Genomic DNA, 21426 nt, shown 5'->3' on the forward strand with positions numbered 1-21426 from the left:
TTGATGACACCTATTTACCTTCACAGTGTGGTGCAGAGTCCACTCAGTCTCATGGGTTTCTTCCTTCAGGGTTACAGCTGCCAGATTATGATGCTGACATCTGATTTGTTATTTAACTATTTCTGTTACCTTCATTGTAAAGTGTTTAATGGTGAGATTATTCTGAATTATAAATATGAAAGGAAGGACATGGGAGCAAACATGGCTTATTCTAAGGGACTTAGAAATAACAGAAAAGCCTCAAAGTATGAAACTTGAAGTTTTCATGGTGGTGACAATAATTGTGATCTGGGTTACAATGCAATGTAGTCTTGTAGCTACATACCAGTGTTTCAGAGGAGAATATTGCCTTCATCTTCAGGATAAGGAACTGGCCTGAGCCAGGAATCAAAACTAAGTCTCCCAAATATGAAGAACATGTGCTATCCACCATACTGTTATGCCTGGTCCAAACCCGAACATGGTGCTGATGTTATGTCATTCATGCTAACTCAAAAACTCCAGCCTGCAATGTGTTTGCATGTGGTTTGAAGGAGATGCAGTCTTGACTTCACATATCCAGATACAGCTTTTTCTGGGACACAACAAAGTAATCAGAAAGTTTGATTTATAACATAAATATGTGAATATCCCTGAAATTAATACCAAATGCTCATAAACATAATTTGAAATAAGTATCACAGCAGAACATGGAGGTTCAAGACCCCCCAATACCAAAGACCAACACTGGATGCAGACCAGATGTTGCAGATTGGCTAGCACTCCTGCTTCATATTCAGGAGGTCCCAATGTTAAATCTCAGCTTGAAGACTGAGTCTATCCTAAGTTTTTCAGTCCCTCCAGGCAAGTGCTGGTATAGTACCTTAAATCAGACCGCAGTCACTTCCATATCCTTTCCAATTCATTAATCTTCCTGTCATTTTATGCTGTATAATCTGAGTTACTGTAAAGTAAAGCTGTCCCACAATATGCCATGTATAAAAAATTCTCTGCCCCTGCCATGGATCAAAACCCAGTCGTCCAGTCCGTAACCAGTCACTATACTGACTGAGTTATGCCAGCTCAATCTGAGTTAATGAGTGTCATTAAATAAAGTACAAATATGACTGAACACCTCCCATCCCCAACACTTCCTGACGTTCCATTTTTACTATTAGCTTCTCATCTCATTAGTCTCCTAAATGGCCACATTCTGTGGGGTTTCTTATCTTCAATGTGTCTAGCCCATTTTGTCCTTCATTTCAATGTCCAAACAATACCAAGTGATCTATTTAAATCATTAAGTTCCTCATCATGTAAAATCATGAATTACTCACTCACACCATCCTTCTCAGATCCAAATATTTTTCTGAGCACTTGGTTCTAAAATACTTGTAATACATGTTCTTCCCTACAATTAAGAGACCACATTTCACACCAACAGGAAGAAGTGACATGTTCCTAAAGGTAAAGGTATACCCTAGGTTCACATTTATACCCACAATCACATGATGAAAACAATATTACAGATTATCTATGTATAACATCAGGGCTTGAAAAATAATGCAAAGTGAAAATCAACAAATTAAAAATAAATTCATCACCCATTGTCACTGAGATATCCATGAAGTTAGGCCTTCACAAAAAAGCAATACAATGTCATACCACATGTAACTTTTTAAAGTACTGTATTCAGCACACTTGCCTGTATGTACACATTTACAATTTTTATATTTCCCTGCTTGCTTAACCTTATGCACAGATATTCCCAACCTGCCCATTCTGGTTGACATAACAGAAACAGTTGGAAATGTACTGCCAACATAAGAACAAACTTAAACAAGTTCAGAAATGTATACGGGGTAACAAGTCTGTCACGAAGTTAAGGGAGGTTGTTCCACCAAAATATAACCTTCAATCTGTCAGTAATGCCAGCAACATCAGATTCATAGATTCATCTGGGATCAATGACCTCTGTATTGCCAGGGTGTTTGGTGCCTGTATGGTTGGAAGATATTATCATGGTGATTTCCCTTTTGGCTGTGTGGATGGGGTGTATTTGATACTTATCTGGCTGGAGATTACCCCACATATTTCCAATATCACCTCCTTCTGAAGAAATGCATGTAGGTCTTCATGTAAAGTACCTGTTATTCTTGTCTTATTTTAACCAAAATTGGAATGCGTTAATAAAAATTTGTGAAACTACTCTCAATAATAAATTCTGTCAAAAACTGCTTGGTGGTAGACTTGACAGGGTCAAGCTTATATGCAAATTTTTACCTGCATTTGCAACTCTGCCCTCACACAAAATTCAGCAACAGGCCATCAAATACCTGGATGTGCTGGCACTGCTCATGACTTGAAATGTCTTGGATAAGGTTCTGTGAGTTGCCACAATGGAGCAGTTGTTTCTAAAGTAAAGTTCTACAGTTTTTGCTCACTGCTGAACCATGTACTTTTCCATGATAAATTCCAAAGACTATTCTACATCTTAAAGAAAATAATTTAAAACGCAAAGGGACTTTTGGGCCATCCTGTACAAATTACTTGTGCATTTCTGTGTACCGGCTCACAGAATTATTTATGTCATACTGATATTTCAGTCTCACATAATTTGTCATTATGGTTTACTTATGATGCTTGGAATTTTAAAAAGCAAATTTGATGGAAGTAAAAAGAAACAGGAAAGCTGGTCTAGTAAAAGACTGGACTGAAAACATAATATCAAGTCACCAAGCTGATGCCTTCTTGCCCATAAACAATTATGTAGATAACTTAATACTCACACATCATACAAAAGGTAGTTTATGTGGTATCTGATGACAAAGGGCCAATTAATATAAGTTTTTTGGGTAAACACAACAATCTTCATGCACTGTTAAACATTATAAGCATTCCCCTCTATATTTGGTAGATCTACATTTATAGATATTCTTCACACACTAGCCTGAACAAAGAACACCTTATTGGCCCATCCATGTATGTATGTAGTCTGTCTCTTGCACTCTTCCTATGTGGTAGGCAACCTACATGACCAGATGTCACTGTCAGAACATTTGTGCAGCAATGGGAAGAGGTAATTGTTAGAACAAAGTTTCACAAAAATAACCTGCTTTTAAGGAACCTGGGTGTTTATTAGCATATTTATGAAATCTTGCCATAGGATCCTGTCCTGAGCCAGTTGAATGCAGTCCACTTCTTATCGTATTTGTCGATCCTGTAGCCAGACATAACACTAATTGAGCTACCCTGGCTCACATAACAAGCACTGACTTATTGACTGAACTACCTGAGTGGTAGACTCAGCTACCTAACTTGGTTAATTGATGGGCTGATGTAAGGATATAAAATGTTGTCATAGCCTATTCTGGGCACCATCCCAGCATTATGCCTGGACAAATGGAGGAAATATCTCAGACAGGATAGTCAGTAACCTGGCCCGCATTCAAACCAGATACCTCCCAAATACAATTTTAGAGTACTAGCATTATATCAACTTGTTTAGTGATTAGTATATAATGATATTTCAACTTATGAAGTTATGTAACTTGATATGATGATTATTCATGATGAAAAGGAGGGCCTGGATGGCTGCAAGCCTCACTATGTGGTCAGAACACAGGCTGTCTTGTTTTAATATAGTTAAACTCTGGAAAGAACATGGTTGTTAGATTAAGACTTTCTTGTAACAAAACAATGGAATAATGTACTTCACACCATTTAAGCATTCACAATACAGAAAAGCTAGGATTAATCAATTAAATGTGTACAATCTAGACAGGTGGACAGAATAGTACATATGAAGAAAAGGTTCAACATCAACATGAGTATTTTCAAGCTGAAAATGTCTCTGAAATTTGTGTTCACTCAATTCTTGTTCAGGCACATTTTCAAAGTACAAAACATACATATTCAGTCTTATACATCAAGTATAAATTGATAGTAAAATGATATACAATTTGTAAGTTAAACAAATAAATAGGCAATGATATGTTAACTGAAATATTGTTTCAACATGAAGAAGGGGTGTCAATTTATATTACAAGTCAAATATCTTATATTATAAAATGTTTCCCAAACTTGTCCTATTGGCTTCAAAAACTTCTGACAGAACCGTACCTCAAAACTAAAAGTTGCATATAGAATGTGTCTGTAAAATTATGGTATGGCTTTTAAGATAATCTATTTTATAACACTTAATGCAGAAATATGACAGAAACACAAGAAGAAAAATAAACTGTGAAAGTTTATCTGTGTTGTCTAGTAATGGTCAATGTGTGGCCTGTTCATTGCTCTGTATGTCACATTGGTATTCAAGTTTTTACAAATGAGATATGGAGTTTTAGATTCAAGAATTTCTGACTCCTCGCTTCAAATGATCTGTATCATCAATTTACATATTTAACATCACATGAATGGCAGGAAAACAAGACTGGAAAGGTATCTGTATCAGAATACACTTTGCAAAATTTGAATTATTGATAAAAGATTGTATCTGTTATCTTACTTACACAACTTTAGTCTCCAACTATACAAATCATAGTCTTTATGTCTTCTGTAAGTGCTGTTACACTATTGGTACATCACAAGGCATGTTGGTTCTGTGTAGTATACTAGACTCGCACATATGAGAACTTGGGATCAAAACCTGGTCAAGTCAATGTTTTCCTTTCATGCAGCTGCTATGTTGTTATTTTATATTATACAAAGAATTACTCTCACAAACTTTTATATTTTCTGAAAGTCTATAAGCATACATCATTGTATGATCCTACTGCAAATGGCACTAGTGCCAATCCCACCATCAAGTTTGTTCTTCTGCCATGTTGGTATTAGCAATATTAGAAAATAGAGAAGTGTGATTTTAGGGTAGTCCTCAATGGCATAACCTCCATACCATATTTCATCCAAATCCATTCAGTGGTTCTTTAGTTGAATCATGTGGGCAGACATACATGCTCAGCCCCATTCAGAACCTGGGAAATGCTCATTTAGGTGATCATAAACAATCTCTGCATAGGAAGGATAAGCTATGTCAAGGCTTGCCTTTAATTTATTGTAAGATGTAAAATTCCAACAAGTCCAGATCTCACATGTGAAAGTGTAAAAAAGAACTTTCCAAAATTATGCATTAAAAAATGTGAAGGCGTATCTGTGTTGTTAGTGAAAGTCTGAAACCTGGACCACAGACGAGGAACTTATATCTCCAGGAATATGGGAAACAAATGGAGTCAAAAATTAAAACTGATGGCACAGGCCTTTTGAAGCGAAGAGTTAGAGATACAATAGATATTTTAACACCAGATTATGTCACTTGGGTGTGACAAGAACAGGTTTTTTATTTTTAATTACAAATAATGTTAGCCAGCTGAATGTTTTGGTAGGTTAATATTCAGGTGTCACCTTTCATAACAACGGATCATGATCATAAAGGTATGTTGTGGCTTGTGAATGGGACACACATACTTTTTGTGGAGTTGAAAGGGATTGTTCCAGAAATAAAACAAGGAAAACCCAATGTTTCAGTGCAAAATTAGAATCAATAACACTGGATGTGAGAAGTATAGTACAGGCATTTCATAAAGATGACACCAGTATCTAAACAAGTAAAAAATGTATGCACAAAATAAAAATTCTGGCACATTCACAATAATTTTGTGTTTGACCTTTGTGAATGGACAAGGAATTCCTGACTAGTGGCTCCACACCCATTTATTTCAGAGTGCAAAAATGTATATAGGCCTTCATGTAAAGTGCTCATTGGAATATGTCAAAAAAATTTAGAAAAACAACCTCAATATAAAATTTCACGAAAATGAGTTCACCTGTTCTTCAGTTTTCATGTGTACAGATGCAAGGACAGAGTGATTTTAACATGAACTCCACAGGGAAGCAGATGTGCCTCAAAATATTTCATGCCAAGAAATGTTATATTGAATATTAATATTAATCATTCAGCCCTTTGAAAGTCATGATGAACATCTCTGCATCTGAGTATGTAGTGTCTCTTGCGATATATGACATATTTTTGATTAAGCTTTAAAACAGTAGTTTGAAGATTTCATCAGCAAATAGCATTCATTAAATAAATACAACTGCAGTGTACAGTCACAAGTATGTGTTGCATGGTACTTGTTTTTAGTAGGAATACCACATACTTGAAAATTACTACGCCTAACTGCGAGATGCTATATTTATATTAATTTGTAATCACTTTAGACTACATACAAATAAAAATTTGTTAAAAATGTCATTCATTGGCAGTGAAAGGGTTAAATAACAGACAACATAAATTAAAACATTCCTCTCAACTTCGGTAAAAACTGTAAAACGTTCAAAATACTGGCTGTCCATGCACCTGCATTAGCATTCTACTTTAGTACAGTGAAACCTCGATGCATCGTTTTCGGCGGGGGTGGGAAATAAAAACGATGAATGCGGGAAAACGATAGATGCGGGAAAGCATTAAAAATTTAAAAAAAACAATGTTTCTCTTTCAAAGTTACTTCTTTTTACCAAAAAAAGTCTTTAATGGACAACTGGTTTGTCGAAACTTTACGTTTTAGGCCAAACAGAGCCCTTTCCACGTTCAAAATGTTTTCTTCGTCACGTTCACTAATATTATGCGCATAAAAGAACGACTTCACTTTTGCCAATGCAGCGTGTGCTTCGGCAAAACTCGGCAAAGTTCGGGCTCGCATTCGTCGTTTCTCCCTCTTCCTCAACCGCTCCATCAACCTGCGCGGACTATAACAGGAAAAATGGAAGTACCAGTACCGCCGAACTCAACGAAACGTAGCTGAAGAAGACACGAGATGAACCAGAGAATGAAAAAGTTTCGCTCGCCTTTCCTTTGTACTTATAATAAAAGCATTTGTGAAGAAATTCACACTGCACATGCCATCTGGCATCGCTGGAACGAAATATGAGTGCACCCAAATTAAAATCGTAAAATTTCTGACAATGGGCACCGCCATTCACTCCAACTATCACCCCTGCACCGCTGACCCCTCATTCCAAAAGAATCTGTGCTGGTTGGGCGACATAACAGGTTACCGCTACTGTGTATTCCAAAAACATTCTGCGTCTTTCGGTATTAATTTATCTCAAAAATCTGCATTTTAAATTCTCAGAAACGATCATTGCGGGAAAATTGTGGGCCGGGACTAAGATTTTTGAACGATCGATGCGATAAAACGATAGTTCGAGGAACGATAGAAGCGGGAAAATGTAACATTATTTTATATGGGATGTATTCGGGACCGAACAAAACGGACGATGCATCCGGGAAAACGATAGTTCCGGGAACGATGGATAGAGGTTTCACTGTATTTACTTCACCATGCAGCTTTTGGATTGTGTAATTCTTATAGAAAATTGCATTATTTAAATCCTAAAATTTTCACAACTAAATGCAATAAAGATTTCATAGTGATCTATTATGTCAATATGGAATAGAAGTCTCATGTGTGAGAGATCTCTCTTCATAATCAGGGCCATACGTATATTCTGTCCCCAAGCAACCTTCTCTGGGTTGTGGTTAACTGGAGAGGTTGACCTTAACAATAAAACCTGCCATTAGAAATATATATTGTCAGAACCCTTTGAAACTAACAACATCCACGAAAAATAGTTTGGGAATCACTGCATTATACTATATTCCTACTGTAAGAATTATACACTATATGCTCCACTGGTCTGAGAAAGAACAGTAAATGACTAGGTGTTACACCTTTTGTAAACATAACATTTCGTTTAAATGTGATAAATGCAATAAAATATCATCATTATTATATCCTATGAAAGCTCTTCATACAGGTTGGCAGTATGAAACTATTCCTGATCCCAACATCGATATGGTGCATTTCAGCATGATAAATACTAAGCTCAATAACCTGACATCATCTCACTAACGTACATTTCAAGTGCTCTGCTCTGTTCAAGTTCTAGATCACCCACAATGTTGTAAGCATGTTATTAAATCATTATTGTTTGAAATTTATTTTGGCATACTGTAGTAGCCCAGTCCAGATTATGGCAAATTTGTGATAATTATATTCTGCAAAAACTCTGACCCAAAGCAAGTTTGTTTAAAGTGATTTCAAGTGATAGTATGAAGCTTTCCATTAGTAAATGTGAACTGCTAATGAACAAATTCCAAAAAGTTCACATGACTGGCAGAAGATATAGTCCATGTGTTAAGGCTGCCTTGGCACTGGACCCAGTAGGATGAAATATGGTGTCTAATCGACAATGACATCTGAATGGAATGGGTTAATTTGTGAAACATGACACAATGTTTCTGACCATTCTGTAAACTTTCCTATTATGAGAAAAAATATTAAAAGCACTCGTCTAGTGGTGGCATACTTGTCACTAGACTCGAGGTTTGCAGGTTCAAACCTGGCCAAAGTCGACAGATTTTAAAGGGTGACAAATTTTTGTAGCATAACATCCTTCGGAGGGGAAGTAAAGCTGGCAGTACCATGTCATAGATTTTCAGCATGTAAAAGAACCTTGTAAGCATGAAAGAAATGTTTCATAAGCAAAATTCATGTTTCTCACCCATGTCTCTTCTGGATTGAGTAGAAATTGTATCTAGGCAGCAGGCTTGCCACCTGTTACACTGAGAAAGGGGCAAAAAATATTAGGTGACTAGGATGTGAGAAACAGCCAAAGGGATGTAAACCACTCACTATGATGATATTAACAGCACTTGCAGCTGGTATGGTGCATCTTTTAGTCCTGAAGGATTAAATACAATAGGTTTTAACTCTTTTCTGCCCATAACACAGTAGAGTATGGTCAAATTATATGCCTGCTGCTGCAATTCATGTATTAATAAACAGTATATAATAGGCACTTAAATTAACTGGTCTGAGTGTCAGAATGAGGGATGGTGAACTTAAATGGGACAACATGTCATTATACAAATTTCAATTGTCAAGTTGCAATGATTTATCAAATTTAACACCAAAATATATTATACGTAGTCACCATATTATTTTTCATGTATGTCAATAAAAGATGCATATCTTTTAATGGTCTATCATAAACAACATTTCAAGACTCTACAATGACAGGTGCTAGTGTTGTACACACTACATAAGTTTGCATGACCATCATGTTGGTATCACTAACAACAGGAAGATAAAAATGGTATGGCCTCCAAATAGCATTATGATCACACAGAGTTTCATAAGGAACCAGAACAGTTCAGTCGGTATAATGACTGGCTACGGATTGGGCAACCAGGGTTCGATCCCTGACGGGAGCAGAGGATTTTTCCTCTAGACTCTGCATCCAGAGTGACTATGAGGCCCACCCAACCTCCTATCAAATGGGTACCAGGGGTCCCTTCCCAGGGGGTAAAGCACGGCTGGGGCATGGCGCTGACCACTCACCCCCATCTAGTGCTGAGGTTAAGAATGAGTAGGAGCTCTACCTCTTCTAAAATCCACCCCCCCCCAAAGTGCCTGGATGGGGTATATTGGGACAGCTTTTTTTACAGAGTTTCATAAAAACTGAACAGTTCAAAAAAGTATTGAACAAAATGAAACAGTTTTCCAACAAAATTTCATTGAAAAATAAATATCTGGAAATGAAGGGACTAAAAATGTCAACAAAATAAGCTAATGTTGACTGACTTTAAAAAAATATTCCCTAAATGAAATCCTAGACATGGTACTAATGAAGAAAATTATTAGGTTTAAAGCATAAAATCTTTCATAGTTGTTTTTGGCTTACTTAGCAATGCTGTAACATAACTACAATAAACCATAACTCATACACAGAGGTCTGCAACTTACATTAGAGTAACAAATTGATAAGCAAATGGGTTAAACAAAGAGAAAAACAAACTCAATTCAGACTGTACAATGGATTAGTTAGAGTTTCAAGGTATGTATGTACATATGGAATGGTCCCCATGATTGCCAGACTTGAACCTAATCAATTTCCATTTTTGCAGTATCAAAAACTCCATCTGCCAGAATTCCACCTGTATGGTATCACATGCAGGATGCAATGGACAATGTCCATTGTGCTGCAGGTACATATGAGCATATGTGTGTGTGTGTGTGTGTGACTTACTCCTATGCTAGGCTCATGCATGTGTCTGTACTAATGGTGATCTGTTTGGGCACTTACAATGTATAATACCTTGAATGAGATGATACAATAAAAACACTGGTATTAAAACAATTTATATCCCTCCCTTCATTCTTACAGACCTCTGAAAATGAAATGGCTGTAGGTCCATTACAAAATGTTTTATGACTTAAGACATCTAACAATGTAAGAGCTTTCAGCTTAGTCAGGCACCTGCATATGAATTCTTAAAATAGGTACTTCTATGGAAACACCTTGTTTAACCAATTGTGAACAATTACAGAGAATAGGAAACTGTCAGATAACTTCAATTATAATGCAGGTTATTATCTGACTAATAATCCTGACAAGTGTAATAAACAAGAACAGCACTACACCTGTACACTTCATTGATATGCCTTCTATCTCTGGATGAATGTTCTGGCTAATACACATTCCTTTAATTCACATTTTAAGTAAATTAATTAAGTGCACATTATATAATAGATGCCACTGCAAATTGCCTTACAAAGAATGTCAAAGGAAACATGCAAATGTGACCTTTAATTTTGTACATATAATGAATAGCAAGATTGTCATGCTCTTAACCCTTTGAGCAGTAAGCATATAATCACAGTTAACTGATATGTCTAACCAACTTATAGATATTTATGCAAAATACATAAACTATCTCTTTTACAACAGAGATGTAAGCAGATTATAAACAGCAGAGATAAAATTTCTACCATGTATAAGGAAATGAACAAGAAGAGATAAAATTCTAAACCAAGTATGCAAGATCTGAAAGAAGAAACACTACCAGAAAAGTTGGACAAATTGAAAATACAGTGGTATAGACAAGTATTATGCAGGTGTGACAACTGGACTGCATTCATGGTTTAAAGAAAGATGTCAGATACCACTGAGTAGATCATGGATTTTTTTAAAAAAAAAGATTAATATATAACCTAAAATATGTACAATATCATCTGTAAATGTTTCAGATAATACCTTTGGACAGAAAGTGCAGAAGAAATTGACTGCTCACAGGGTTAAATAAAACATAAACATAAATTATTCAATATATATTAATTTATCTGGGGAAACATTTGAAAGGATATAAATATGGAAAATTTACATATTCCACACAACAATAAAAGTGGGCTGATTTTAGGCTAGTTTCATAGCATATTCCTTACAACCAGCTGCATTTCCAAGGGCTGTTTCAAATTCCAGGTAACACTGGTTACTGAGCTGAAGTCTATCATCTTTCTAACAATCTTCTAAAAATGAACACTTGTCCTATAAGACTGTTAGTGAAGGGTTTATATCTATTTTTATTATTTTTATAAACCTGTCATGGCAGGAATTCAGTATGAATTTGGTCACTAAAAGCACTGTGGATGGTCAATGTATCTTTCATGTTTTACTTTCTTATTATCCAAATACAAAAGCAATTTCAGAAATGTGCATGACCAACGATACATATCTTCTGTCTTTACACTTATCATAACATGTGTCTGGAGTCATTTACTTCAGAGAGAACCTACATTTATATTAGGAATCAAACCCATGTATGACAAAACAGGGATGACACAAAGGCTCTATCAACTTAAATATCCACGTCACAAATGATATTTGTACTTACAACCATGGAAACTGCCTGATCTGCATAGTACATTGTTACCATAATACATGTTATGGTGCAATGTGCCACCATGACACCATCTGTTTTGTGTTTTTTTTACATCAATTGCCTGGTGCCTTGGTATTGGCCTAGTGGAGGCATATCTCAGGAAAGTCCTGGTAGCACAAAGGGAAACACATCTACATCATCAGGAGAAGGTACTAGTTCCTCCTCCACCACCAGCTGCTCTGAATAGTAGTGAGGTGTACTCAGGTAATCAATTACCCTGCGTGGCAAAGGCAGAGATGGGATCAGGTCTCGACGCACCAACTTCAAGATCACAAACCTGTAAGAAATCATGTGCAACTTTGTTAGTACTGAAATGGCAAAACAAATTAATAGAATCCTTTGGGTTATCAGCCATGTCAAATTGTTAAAACTTGCTGATATTTCAGGGACCATCTCTGTCCCCATCATCAGGGCATCAAATGATAGGGACTGAGAGGATTTTAATAAATAATTAGCATAATTTATTAGGTTTCATGTTCCTGGGTACACTTATTTACCATATTTCCCTCAAACATAAAATGCTCCCAATTCTAGAGGTACAGTTTGATGACAAAAAAATGACTATACCTATCACTATAAGCTGTGCACAGATTTTAGGAAGCATTTTCTAGGGAAAAGAGTGTCTTATATTCCAGAAAGTATGGTAACTAACAAATCAAAGTGTGGTGGTGTCTCTGCCTTGTCGTGGCGTTGGGGCTTGTGAGTTCTGATGATCTCAAGAGCTATGCCAGTAGTAGCACAGCTACTGGCAGGGTCTCCCAAGTTGGACAGATTAAGTAAGAGTGAGGTTCCAGGCTAAAAGAGACACCTTGGTCCCCCAGGTTGGGGGTTAGGAATTGGGTTGACAACCCAATCCCGCAAAAGAAAATTTGTTGAGAAGACAGTATAAATGAAATCTCAAAAATGGAGGACAACTACAGTGAAAGCCAAGGTCCACAAGGGACTGTACTGCTTGAGAAGAAAAACCAATCGAAATAAAGTAATGAAGATACTAACTATACACTGTATTTTCAGGGAGGTAAAGCAACCATATTAAACTAAATAACCAATTAAATGACCAATTCTCTAACATAAAGATCAATACTTCCAAAACCATATTCCAAAACTAGCAGTTCAATCCAGTTCACATCCTCACAACTGACTTTCTAACACCCACTTTAATATTACATTCCCATTTCCTTTTACTATGTTATGTAACTGACTTGAAGAGCTCCTACTAAATCACACATATAGAAACTCAAGTCTGTGTCCTCTCTTGCAGCCAAGAACTTCACAAATACAAACAACACTAAACCACAGCAGAAGCTCAGTTACCTGCACATATGTTGGAGGCTCTGCACCTGCTTGAATCGTGACACTGGATGCAAGAGCTGCACTCTCATGGGCCCCAGAACAGGGCGTCGGTGTAAGAAAAACAAGTACCGCCCACTACGAGAATGCTCCACTGCATTCTCTATGAAGTCTACAATTGTGTGGCTCTTGAATTTTGTACAGCTTCCAAAGCTAAAATTACCTGCAATATATATTCTAATTGTCAATGACTGAATGGCTACAACATTTTGAACTTCATACTCTAACAATCAGAAGTTCCCTTTATAAGAATGTGCTGCATTATATATGCATTGAGAGCCAAGTAAAATCACCTTTTACTTTTACGCATCTTCTGCATTCAATGCATAAAGTATAAAGCAACAGGAAAGTCCTATCTCTCGCCATGCATACTCATCCAAATCAGTGGTACTCTCAAATTGCAGACTGTGGAATGTTGTCAAACACAGTTTTTCAGGAACATAACCTACACAATTTGGGAGGAGGGGTGTGTTATGATAGCACACTGAATAAACCAATGTAATGCTACCATCTGTCAAAATATTTTAAACATGAAATCACACAGCTGAGAGAAGAGACCATGAACAAAAGATTGATTGGCAGTTTACAAATGTCCTGAGAGGTTCATTTATAGAACACTTGAACTGTGCTACCAACTCATGTGACTTCTTTATACAATTTCAAAATGCATACGCACAGATTATACATCATATTCATTTGACTCGTACATGTTGATAATTTCTGGTACATTCCGTTTTCATTGTCTGCAGTTCTCCCGCAGCATTAACATTACGGCAGAGGTACTTCACAGACAGTGAAATGTTTGTATTAGAGGCAGAAAGGTGGATCAGCTAGCATTTATAGTCAATTTATAGAAGGGTTTGTTAGTACTGCGGAAAAGTGTTTTAAGGCATTCATACCAAGAACATTTTTAAGTTAATGTGTGAATTGCAATTTTACAATTCATTTGCTTATATTTAATCTTTTCTTAATATAGATAGTAAAAATATATTTGGTTTCTATTATGTAGTATAAATATCCTGTAGATATTCATTACACAGATTAAAATTTTACTAAAATGATAAAAAAATAGGGAATGTGGCAATTTAGGACATCTAGGATTTTCTATTATTTTCCAAAATTAAATTCCCAACAGAACATGATCCCACATCAAGGTCTAAACAAAATTTCAAAGCCTCTAGGCTGAAGGGTAGATCTCCATAACTAACATTTTGTATTTGTTATGCTCTGATGTGAACTGCAGGTATTAACTACGCTACATGAAGAAGAGATGTTCTTAAGAAGCCGAAAACTTCTGGTCAAGAAACTCCCTGCCCCCAGTATTATAAAAGAACTTTCCATTAGACTATATCCTAAGCCAGATGAATCCAATCCACACCTTCACACTATTTATTTAAGATTTATATAAATATTATCTCCCAAATTACTTCTACCTTTCAGGGTTACCAACAGAAATGTTAAGCATTTCCTATTTTCCCCATCCATGATCTATACAGATGCTACAAAGATAAACCTAAAGAGTGAAGTAATTGAAAACACATGTTAATTTAAAATGTAGTGTTGTGGGATATGCCTTCAAGTACAGTTTTAGACTATCCTGGCATCTACCAATGACAAAGGTTGCCAATCGCTCCTAATATTCCTGTTTCAAATCTCCACAAACTAACCTTACAGTTAGCCGCAACTTTACTGACCCTGATCATGTTCAATCCGAACGTGACGAATACAGCCATTCAGTTTGAACGTCAATGAGAAAATGTAATGGTCATCACTGCTGTCTCGAACAATAAAGGAACCATCTGGTTCATTTGAGAGAATCTTCTCAGCAGCTTCTCCAGAAATAGGACCCCAGTACCAGCCATACTGAAACAAAAGGAAGCACCTGTGACATTCAAACCATTACATACGCAGCACTAAGATAGAACCCCATGTCAGACAACTCAGCATCACTCTTTACTTACTGCACATCATGGTCAAGTGGTTAGCACTCCTGCTTCATATTCTGGAGGACCAGGTTCAAATTTTGGCCCAGGGTACCAACTGTCCTGACTGAAGTTTTAAGTTGATTTCCTCTGCTCTTCCAGATATAGCCTGGGGCAGTACCTTCAATTAGATTATGACTCTTTCCTTCTGTATCCTTCCCAATTCATTATTCATTAACCACCCAGTCAATGAACACTATATAGTCATTAAATAAACTGTAAATTAATATACTGTTTAAATGAATGTGAATGTATGAAGAAGTATACAAGTAGGGTGTTACATAATACTACAAATGTGTTGATGTGCTATTACTGGTCTGTATGCTCCAACTGAGGGTGAAAGTAATGAAATAACAGATAGTTGTTATAAGGTACTGGAGTGTGTATTCAGTCAATTCCATATACACTGTATGCAAGAGTTAAGTAAGTCCCTGTGACGTATGCAGCATGGGAAGTAACATGCTGCACTACGAGCAGACTCAAAAATGCCATGTTTGTTTTAATATGATGTAAACTTTACTGGTAATGTAGGATTTGAGATTTCCGCAGTGGTGAGTCTGAAGATTGCTGTCTTCTGGGTTGTTGCGCTGTGTAGTCTGGTAGATTTATACCAACATTTCAGAGGTCATACTGCCTCTGTCATCAGGGTGATGATGGAGGCAGTATGACCTTTGAAATGTTGGTATAAATCTACCAGACTACACGGTGCAATAACCCAGATGACAGCAATCTTTTTACTGGTAATCCTTTACAACGCACTGAAAGTTATAAAATAGTCATAAGTGATAAAACAAATATATGAATAATGATTCTATAAAGAGTGTAGCAGCAGAAAGCAAGAAAATATGTGAGAAATGTCTTTGTACTAAAGACCAATATTCTGAATTCTGGAAAAGGGGGGGTTATGCACTTGCCTATAGGGCAGCTTATTTCACAAGTATTTACTTCAAGTATAGTACCACATGATTTACTTGCTTTATAAGGATGTGAAAACTCGACCTCTCATTCCAAGAGATGAACAAAGATTGAAAATGTTTGATAACAAAGTATTAAAAATATCTGGACATAGAAATCAGTTCAGACAATAGGTGTGCTCTGTATGTTGCTCTAGTATTTGTGCACTACACACCATTTACTATAATGCCTTATTTTGGTTGACGGTTTATTTTACCACACTTCTTCAACTGCAGTAGTTACATGATGTCAAATGGAAACATGATCAACCTTCTTCATTACCATCTGCCTTATTAATGATGATGTGGAGCCATGTAGAAAATTATGTATGATAGCAGCACAGTGATGGCAAAATGAACCTACAGCTTATGTGGGATCTGAAAAGCAGTGTCAGTCTTACATCCACATAGTTTTAGTTTAACCATACCCAAGGTTTGGAAAGGTAATTGCATTCAAAAAAATCCGCAAAATATGTGGCCAGCCTGAAACCTGAGATTGATACCAAGTATGCCTTCCCACTAGACCATAAGTTTTCAATACATTAATAATTAACGTGATTTAATTTTACTAAAAGTTATAACATGCTGATAAGCTGAATACAAATTGTGTACACCACATGAATGTATAAACTTACATCTTTTACTTTCTCAATACTAGAAGCAAAATCCATGCTTGGCTCTTCTCCCAACTCCTCGTCATCAACAAGCATAGGCCCTTCTTCAGGAGAAGGCAATGGACTGGAGTCCAAGTCAGCATCTGGAAGCTTAACCGTGGCAGGAAGAGGAGGCAGTGCACGTCTTAGGAATGGCGCTTTGCCACTGATGGGGTGCAGGACATCGATACCGTCATTAGTAGAAATGGTCCCATTTCCCTCACAGCACCCTGCTATATCAGGCTTCCCTCCTGCTGCAATATGATGATCAGGAGATGACAGTTTCCGGATTCGAAATATGTTGCACAATGTCTGTTTAAGATTTGCTGAGAAACTATGGCGACCACTGGGAGGCTTCTTAACTTTCTCTTTGTCCCCAGAAAATTCAAATTTTACAGAACTGTCCTTATCCCTTGCTGCAACAACATCACAAGGATCTTTTGACTTTTTATTTTTAATGTTGATCATAAATGTATTCTTCTTGTTCTTTCTTGCACTATTTGTTACAATGCTTCCACTTATACTTTTTGAAGAAATTTCCATATCTTCAACAGTGCACCTGTGGTTGTTTCTATTATTATTGTTGTTATTGTTGTTGTATGCAGTCTTGTGCTGGTGTTTTGGAGTGGCTACGTCAATCTTGCTCTTGTTGTCAGAAGAATCACTTGAACTTGAGTACAGGTTCTGCAGGTATTGACGCACCTCATGAAGGGTCATATGGATAGGCTCACCCACAGCAGCCGATGGGCACTCTGTGCTTGCCGAACGTGTCTGTCGTGCCATTGATGTACCAGGTACACTATGACGTTTCACTCCCCCTGACTCAATTACTGTGTCAGTATGCAAAGGCAGCTTGACTGTATGGATCTGACTAGATATGACAGTTTTGCTCCTGAGGTTTACCTGTTGCCTAGCTGAATGATCCAGTTCTGTCTGAGAACCAGAAGATGCATGTCTCCGACGTTTGCGATGGTGACGTTGCTGTCGCTTGGGTCGTTGGGGTGTCCTTGGTGGTCGCACAACATCAATGGGCACTGCATATATATCACTATCAAATGGAACATTGTACATATCACTGATCTCACTGGCAGTGAGCACATCATGTGACATTGCTGATGTGATGAAGCTAGAATCATCTGCCTTGTTTGCAGTTGGAACAGAGAGTGAGTTGTGTGAGCTTGAGAGACGGGAAGAGGCCAGGGAACTACGGGAACTGGGGCGATTACAAGGACTGCTAAATGGTAGCAATTCAGGAGTCCAACAGAGGCGTGGCCCACTCCAACGCCCTATGATGCGGGATGCTGTTGTCTGCTGCTCTTGCTGCTGATGCTCCTGCCGAATGGCTGTAGGGTGGCAATCCTGAGAGCACTGGATTGACCACGTAACTTTGCATGATATACATAATGCTTCTTCTAGCAGTGCAGATACTAATTTGGAAGCAAATTTCTCTAGCCAAGGTATAAGTAAATGAACACTACTACAATCTGCCAATATGTTTTCAGTAGAATTCTGTGCTTCCCGAAACAGTAAGAGGCTTGTGCAGTCATCCACAGGTGATGGTGGACTGTCTTGAAACTCAGGAGGGGGCTCAATAGTAACCAATTGCTTGCGGACTGTGGGCCAACCTAGTCCCTTCTTCAATGTGTTGAAACTTTTACCACACATACCATCATTATAACCCAGGGAATCATCTTGAGATAATGACTTTTCTTCACTATCACTCTCCTGCAGCTGTAATACAATGACGTAACTGTTACTCAAAGGAAAATAAATGAAAATCCAGCTACTCAGATTGGGTGGGACATGAAGCACTTACGGGTAAAACAGGAAAGTCACAGGGCATTTTGATTGGAAGCAACAAGGGAAGAGATCATTTGGATGACTTGCAAACAGATGAGGAGCTAACATTAAAAATGAAACTTTAGGACAAACAGACTGTAAAAATGTGAAAAGAGTTGAAAAGGTTAAAGACAAGGTACAATGGAAGACTTTTTTAAACATGGTACCAGGGCTGTGGAGTCAGAAGCAATTTTAGGTGATGTCAGAGTTTGAGTTGGTAAAAATGTACCAACTCTGATATAAAATCTTAAGAAAACATTATTTTAACACTTTTGCTACCATGTGAGCCGGCGGTGGCCTCACGCTTAGGGAGATCAAATGATGTGTTGAGCACATGGTGTGGGAATAATGCTTTGTAACTTTGGCTCCGGTACCTTAAGAATACAAACTGTCTACAATTCAACCAATTCCTGCAATAACCATTAGACTTATTATATTATATTATAGACTATTATAGTTAAATATAGGTTATAAGTCTAAAAAGTTGCCTGATGATTCATGTGGTGGTGATAAAATGTTTTATGGTACCATTTACCATTTTAGTAGGTTTACCATTATTAATACATATTGAGCTTTTATGAAGGAGTCAGATATTTGTAAACTGAGGAGCCGGAGTCAGAAGTTTTGTGTACCGACTCCACAGCCCTGCATGGTACAGAACATTCAAGTTCAACCTCAGAATCAACGCAATAAAATAAACTGAAATATCATACCTCCATAGTGCAATGGCAGGCACAACTCTCACTGGAGATGGAGTCACTGGTCATTAGCAACCCACTGTCATCACTGGAAGGAAATGCTTCTGACCAAGCAGAACTTGTTGGTAGAGACTCCATCTATTCACTTAACTCTTATATGCTCTTCATGGCATGTCACATTACAAATGTGAACTGTAAGAAAATTAAAAAGAAGTCCCAATATACTCCACAAAAGTACATTGGAAATATAATGAATACTGCTATTAAAAAAGAAACGCGAATCCACCCATAATCATTTTATTCTTTGTGTCTATGATGTACCATGGTATATCCATGGCTGTTATTTAACAGGAAAATAACGTAGCTTATACACCCATAATGGAACATTTGTTTCCACGTTTGGTGAAATGGGAGTCACAGCTGAGTTGGTGACATTACTACACCAGCATTAACCATGTTATATATTTAATATCCATGTTCCTTACTTCAAAATTTTAAATCGAAAGAGAATAAATAACATCTATATACAAATGTCATTGGGATAACATTTAACTACAAACTGTCTTATCAATAAATATACATCAGTACGAAAATTATATACTACATTGTTTTAGATACATACAAAGGAACTCTGTAGGCAACGTTAACGATTCAGTTTTAACACATTCCATCAGAATGGGAACTATTATCCTTTAGATTATATTTTTGAACATTACCTTTAATTAAAGTTCACACTATAATTTTGACGATTAAAATATCTGTATATGTATACTCCCATAATATTGGCAGTAAATGCAATGTTTTACACGTATAGCACAACCACTGCATTGAAAACCCCCAGATTAATAAATCAATAAAATTTATCCCTGGAACAGTTACACACACAGAACAACCGACATGTTGATTTACTATATACTTTACCCATCATCCTTATCAAAGTTGCCTTTTAAAAATGGCAGCCTGTAACACGAATAGTCTGGGTGCTGTCATGACACTCCGTGTACCATAGATTAACTCAGCTTCGTAATGCCATCATTTGACCATCTTTCCATTGCTATCCGAGTGAGAAGACAGGTTTCGTTGGCTCTGTCGGGATAAGCTAAAAGCAGTATTTTTAGGTTTTCAGGGAGGTAAATTTGCGAGCTTACAAACATAACAGTTACTGGACCTCTGTAACGTTGGTACAATTCTACCAGATTACATGGCACTACAACCGAGAAGATTAACATTTTTGAAGCGAAAGCAAGTTGCCGTATACCTATAGTGTCCTTGGAGTTTGAAACGGGAAAGTTAGGACGTATGCATCTACCACGTTAATGAGGCTCTGAAAGAAAAGTCCTTTAGAACTTGAAAAACAAAAACATTGCAGAGTAATGGTAAATGCCTTGTCATTATGTTTTCACGGCTGGCTTTCCCTTCGGTTTTTCAGGTGTAGGTCGTGTCGATGCTGACAAATATCCAGAGTTCCGGCAGACGCACCCAGAAGATGACAACTGAAATGTTTGGTGAAACGATGGCTTTCAGCATTTGTCGCTGCCTATCCCCCCAAAACGTAAATTATATAATGGTTAATATATTTGGAAGGTTCAAGGTGCACATTCCAGGCAGGAGACATATTTTAACTATACTTTGGGGGGGGGGGGTACCTGTCAGAAATGTGATTATTACAGTCAAGAAGACAGATTCAAATCCTGATATGAGCAAAGCTTTTCATTTTACAACATTCAGATTAGCTCAGAAGGCTACCCAGTGGGAACCAGATGCTACTTACCCAGTATGCAATGGTGGCAGTTTGAGCCTGACACTCCAATTAATGCCTATATAAAGAATGTGGAGCCATATTTCTACTCTCAGAGTGAAGCTGAGGCATAGGGACAAGCTTACTTTCACTTACTTGCATAGAATTTTCTGGGAGAGTGTCTTAAACAGGCTGTAGCCTGTTAACATCCTATTCCATATTCCTTCCCCCTGCATTCCTTAAAAATCTTTCTTTCTTTCTCTCATCCTCTTTTACCCGTAGGTGTCAAGGTTTTTATTTATTCATTTTTGATCTATTTGGACAATGGTACGACTCCTCGAATGAGTGATCAGCCCGACGCAAGGCCTCTACCTATACAAACACAGAAAGACGCAGACAAACATCCATGCCTTGAGTGGGAGTCAAACCCACGGTCCCAGCGGCCA

The 21426-nt window shown here is 37.3% G+C and overlaps 1 protein-coding gene across 2 annotated transcripts; it reads right to left on the minus strand.

Moving 5' to 3' along the window:
• Positions 1–240: 240 nt before the first annotated feature.
• Positions 241–20308, minus strand: LOC110835770 (uncharacterized). 2 transcript variants are annotated; one of them, XM_022076334.2, is made up of 6 exons: positions 20164–20308; positions 19258–19434; positions 16688–18436; positions 14812–14980; positions 13082–13280; positions 241–12044 (listed from the first exon to the last, which is right to left on the minus strand). In XM_022076334.2, the coding sequence occupies exons 2-6, from the start codon at positions 19378–19380 to the stop codon at positions 11864–11866; spliced, it is 2421 nt and encodes an 806-aa protein (XP_021932026.1). In that variant the 5' UTR covers positions 19381–19434; positions 20164–20308; the 3' UTR covers positions 241–11863. The 2 variants fall into 2 exon arrangements, with proteins under 2 accessions (XP_021932026.1, XP_021932017.1); XM_022076325.2 differs by lacking the exon at positions 20164–20308 and adding an exon at positions 19959–20157.
• Positions 20309–21426: the final 1118 nt, after the last annotated feature.

Source organism: Zootermopsis nevadensis, unplaced genomic scaffold (genome assembly GCF_977971745.1).
Source record: "Zootermopsis nevadensis isolate Lab colony 2312 unplaced genomic scaffold, Znev_1.0 Znev_ptg000017l, whole genome shotgun sequence".
Classification (NCBI taxonomy): domain Eukaryota; kingdom Metazoa; phylum Arthropoda; class Insecta; order Blattodea; family Termopsidae; genus Zootermopsis; species Zootermopsis nevadensis.

Coding starts and splice junctions, on each gene's coding strand:
- LOC110835770 (XM_022076334.2), bottom strand. CDS start 19,380: ATGGAGTCTCTACCAACAAGTTCTGCTTGGTCAGAAGCATTTCCTTCC. Junction 18,437..19,257: donor CCTGCCATTGCACTATGGAG/GTATGATATTTC, acceptor ATTGTATTACAG/CTGCAGGAGAGTGATAGTGA. Junction 13,281..14,811: donor TCGGATTGAACATGATCAGG/GTCAGTAAAGTT, acceptor TATATATTGCAG/GTAATTTTAGCTTTGGAAGC.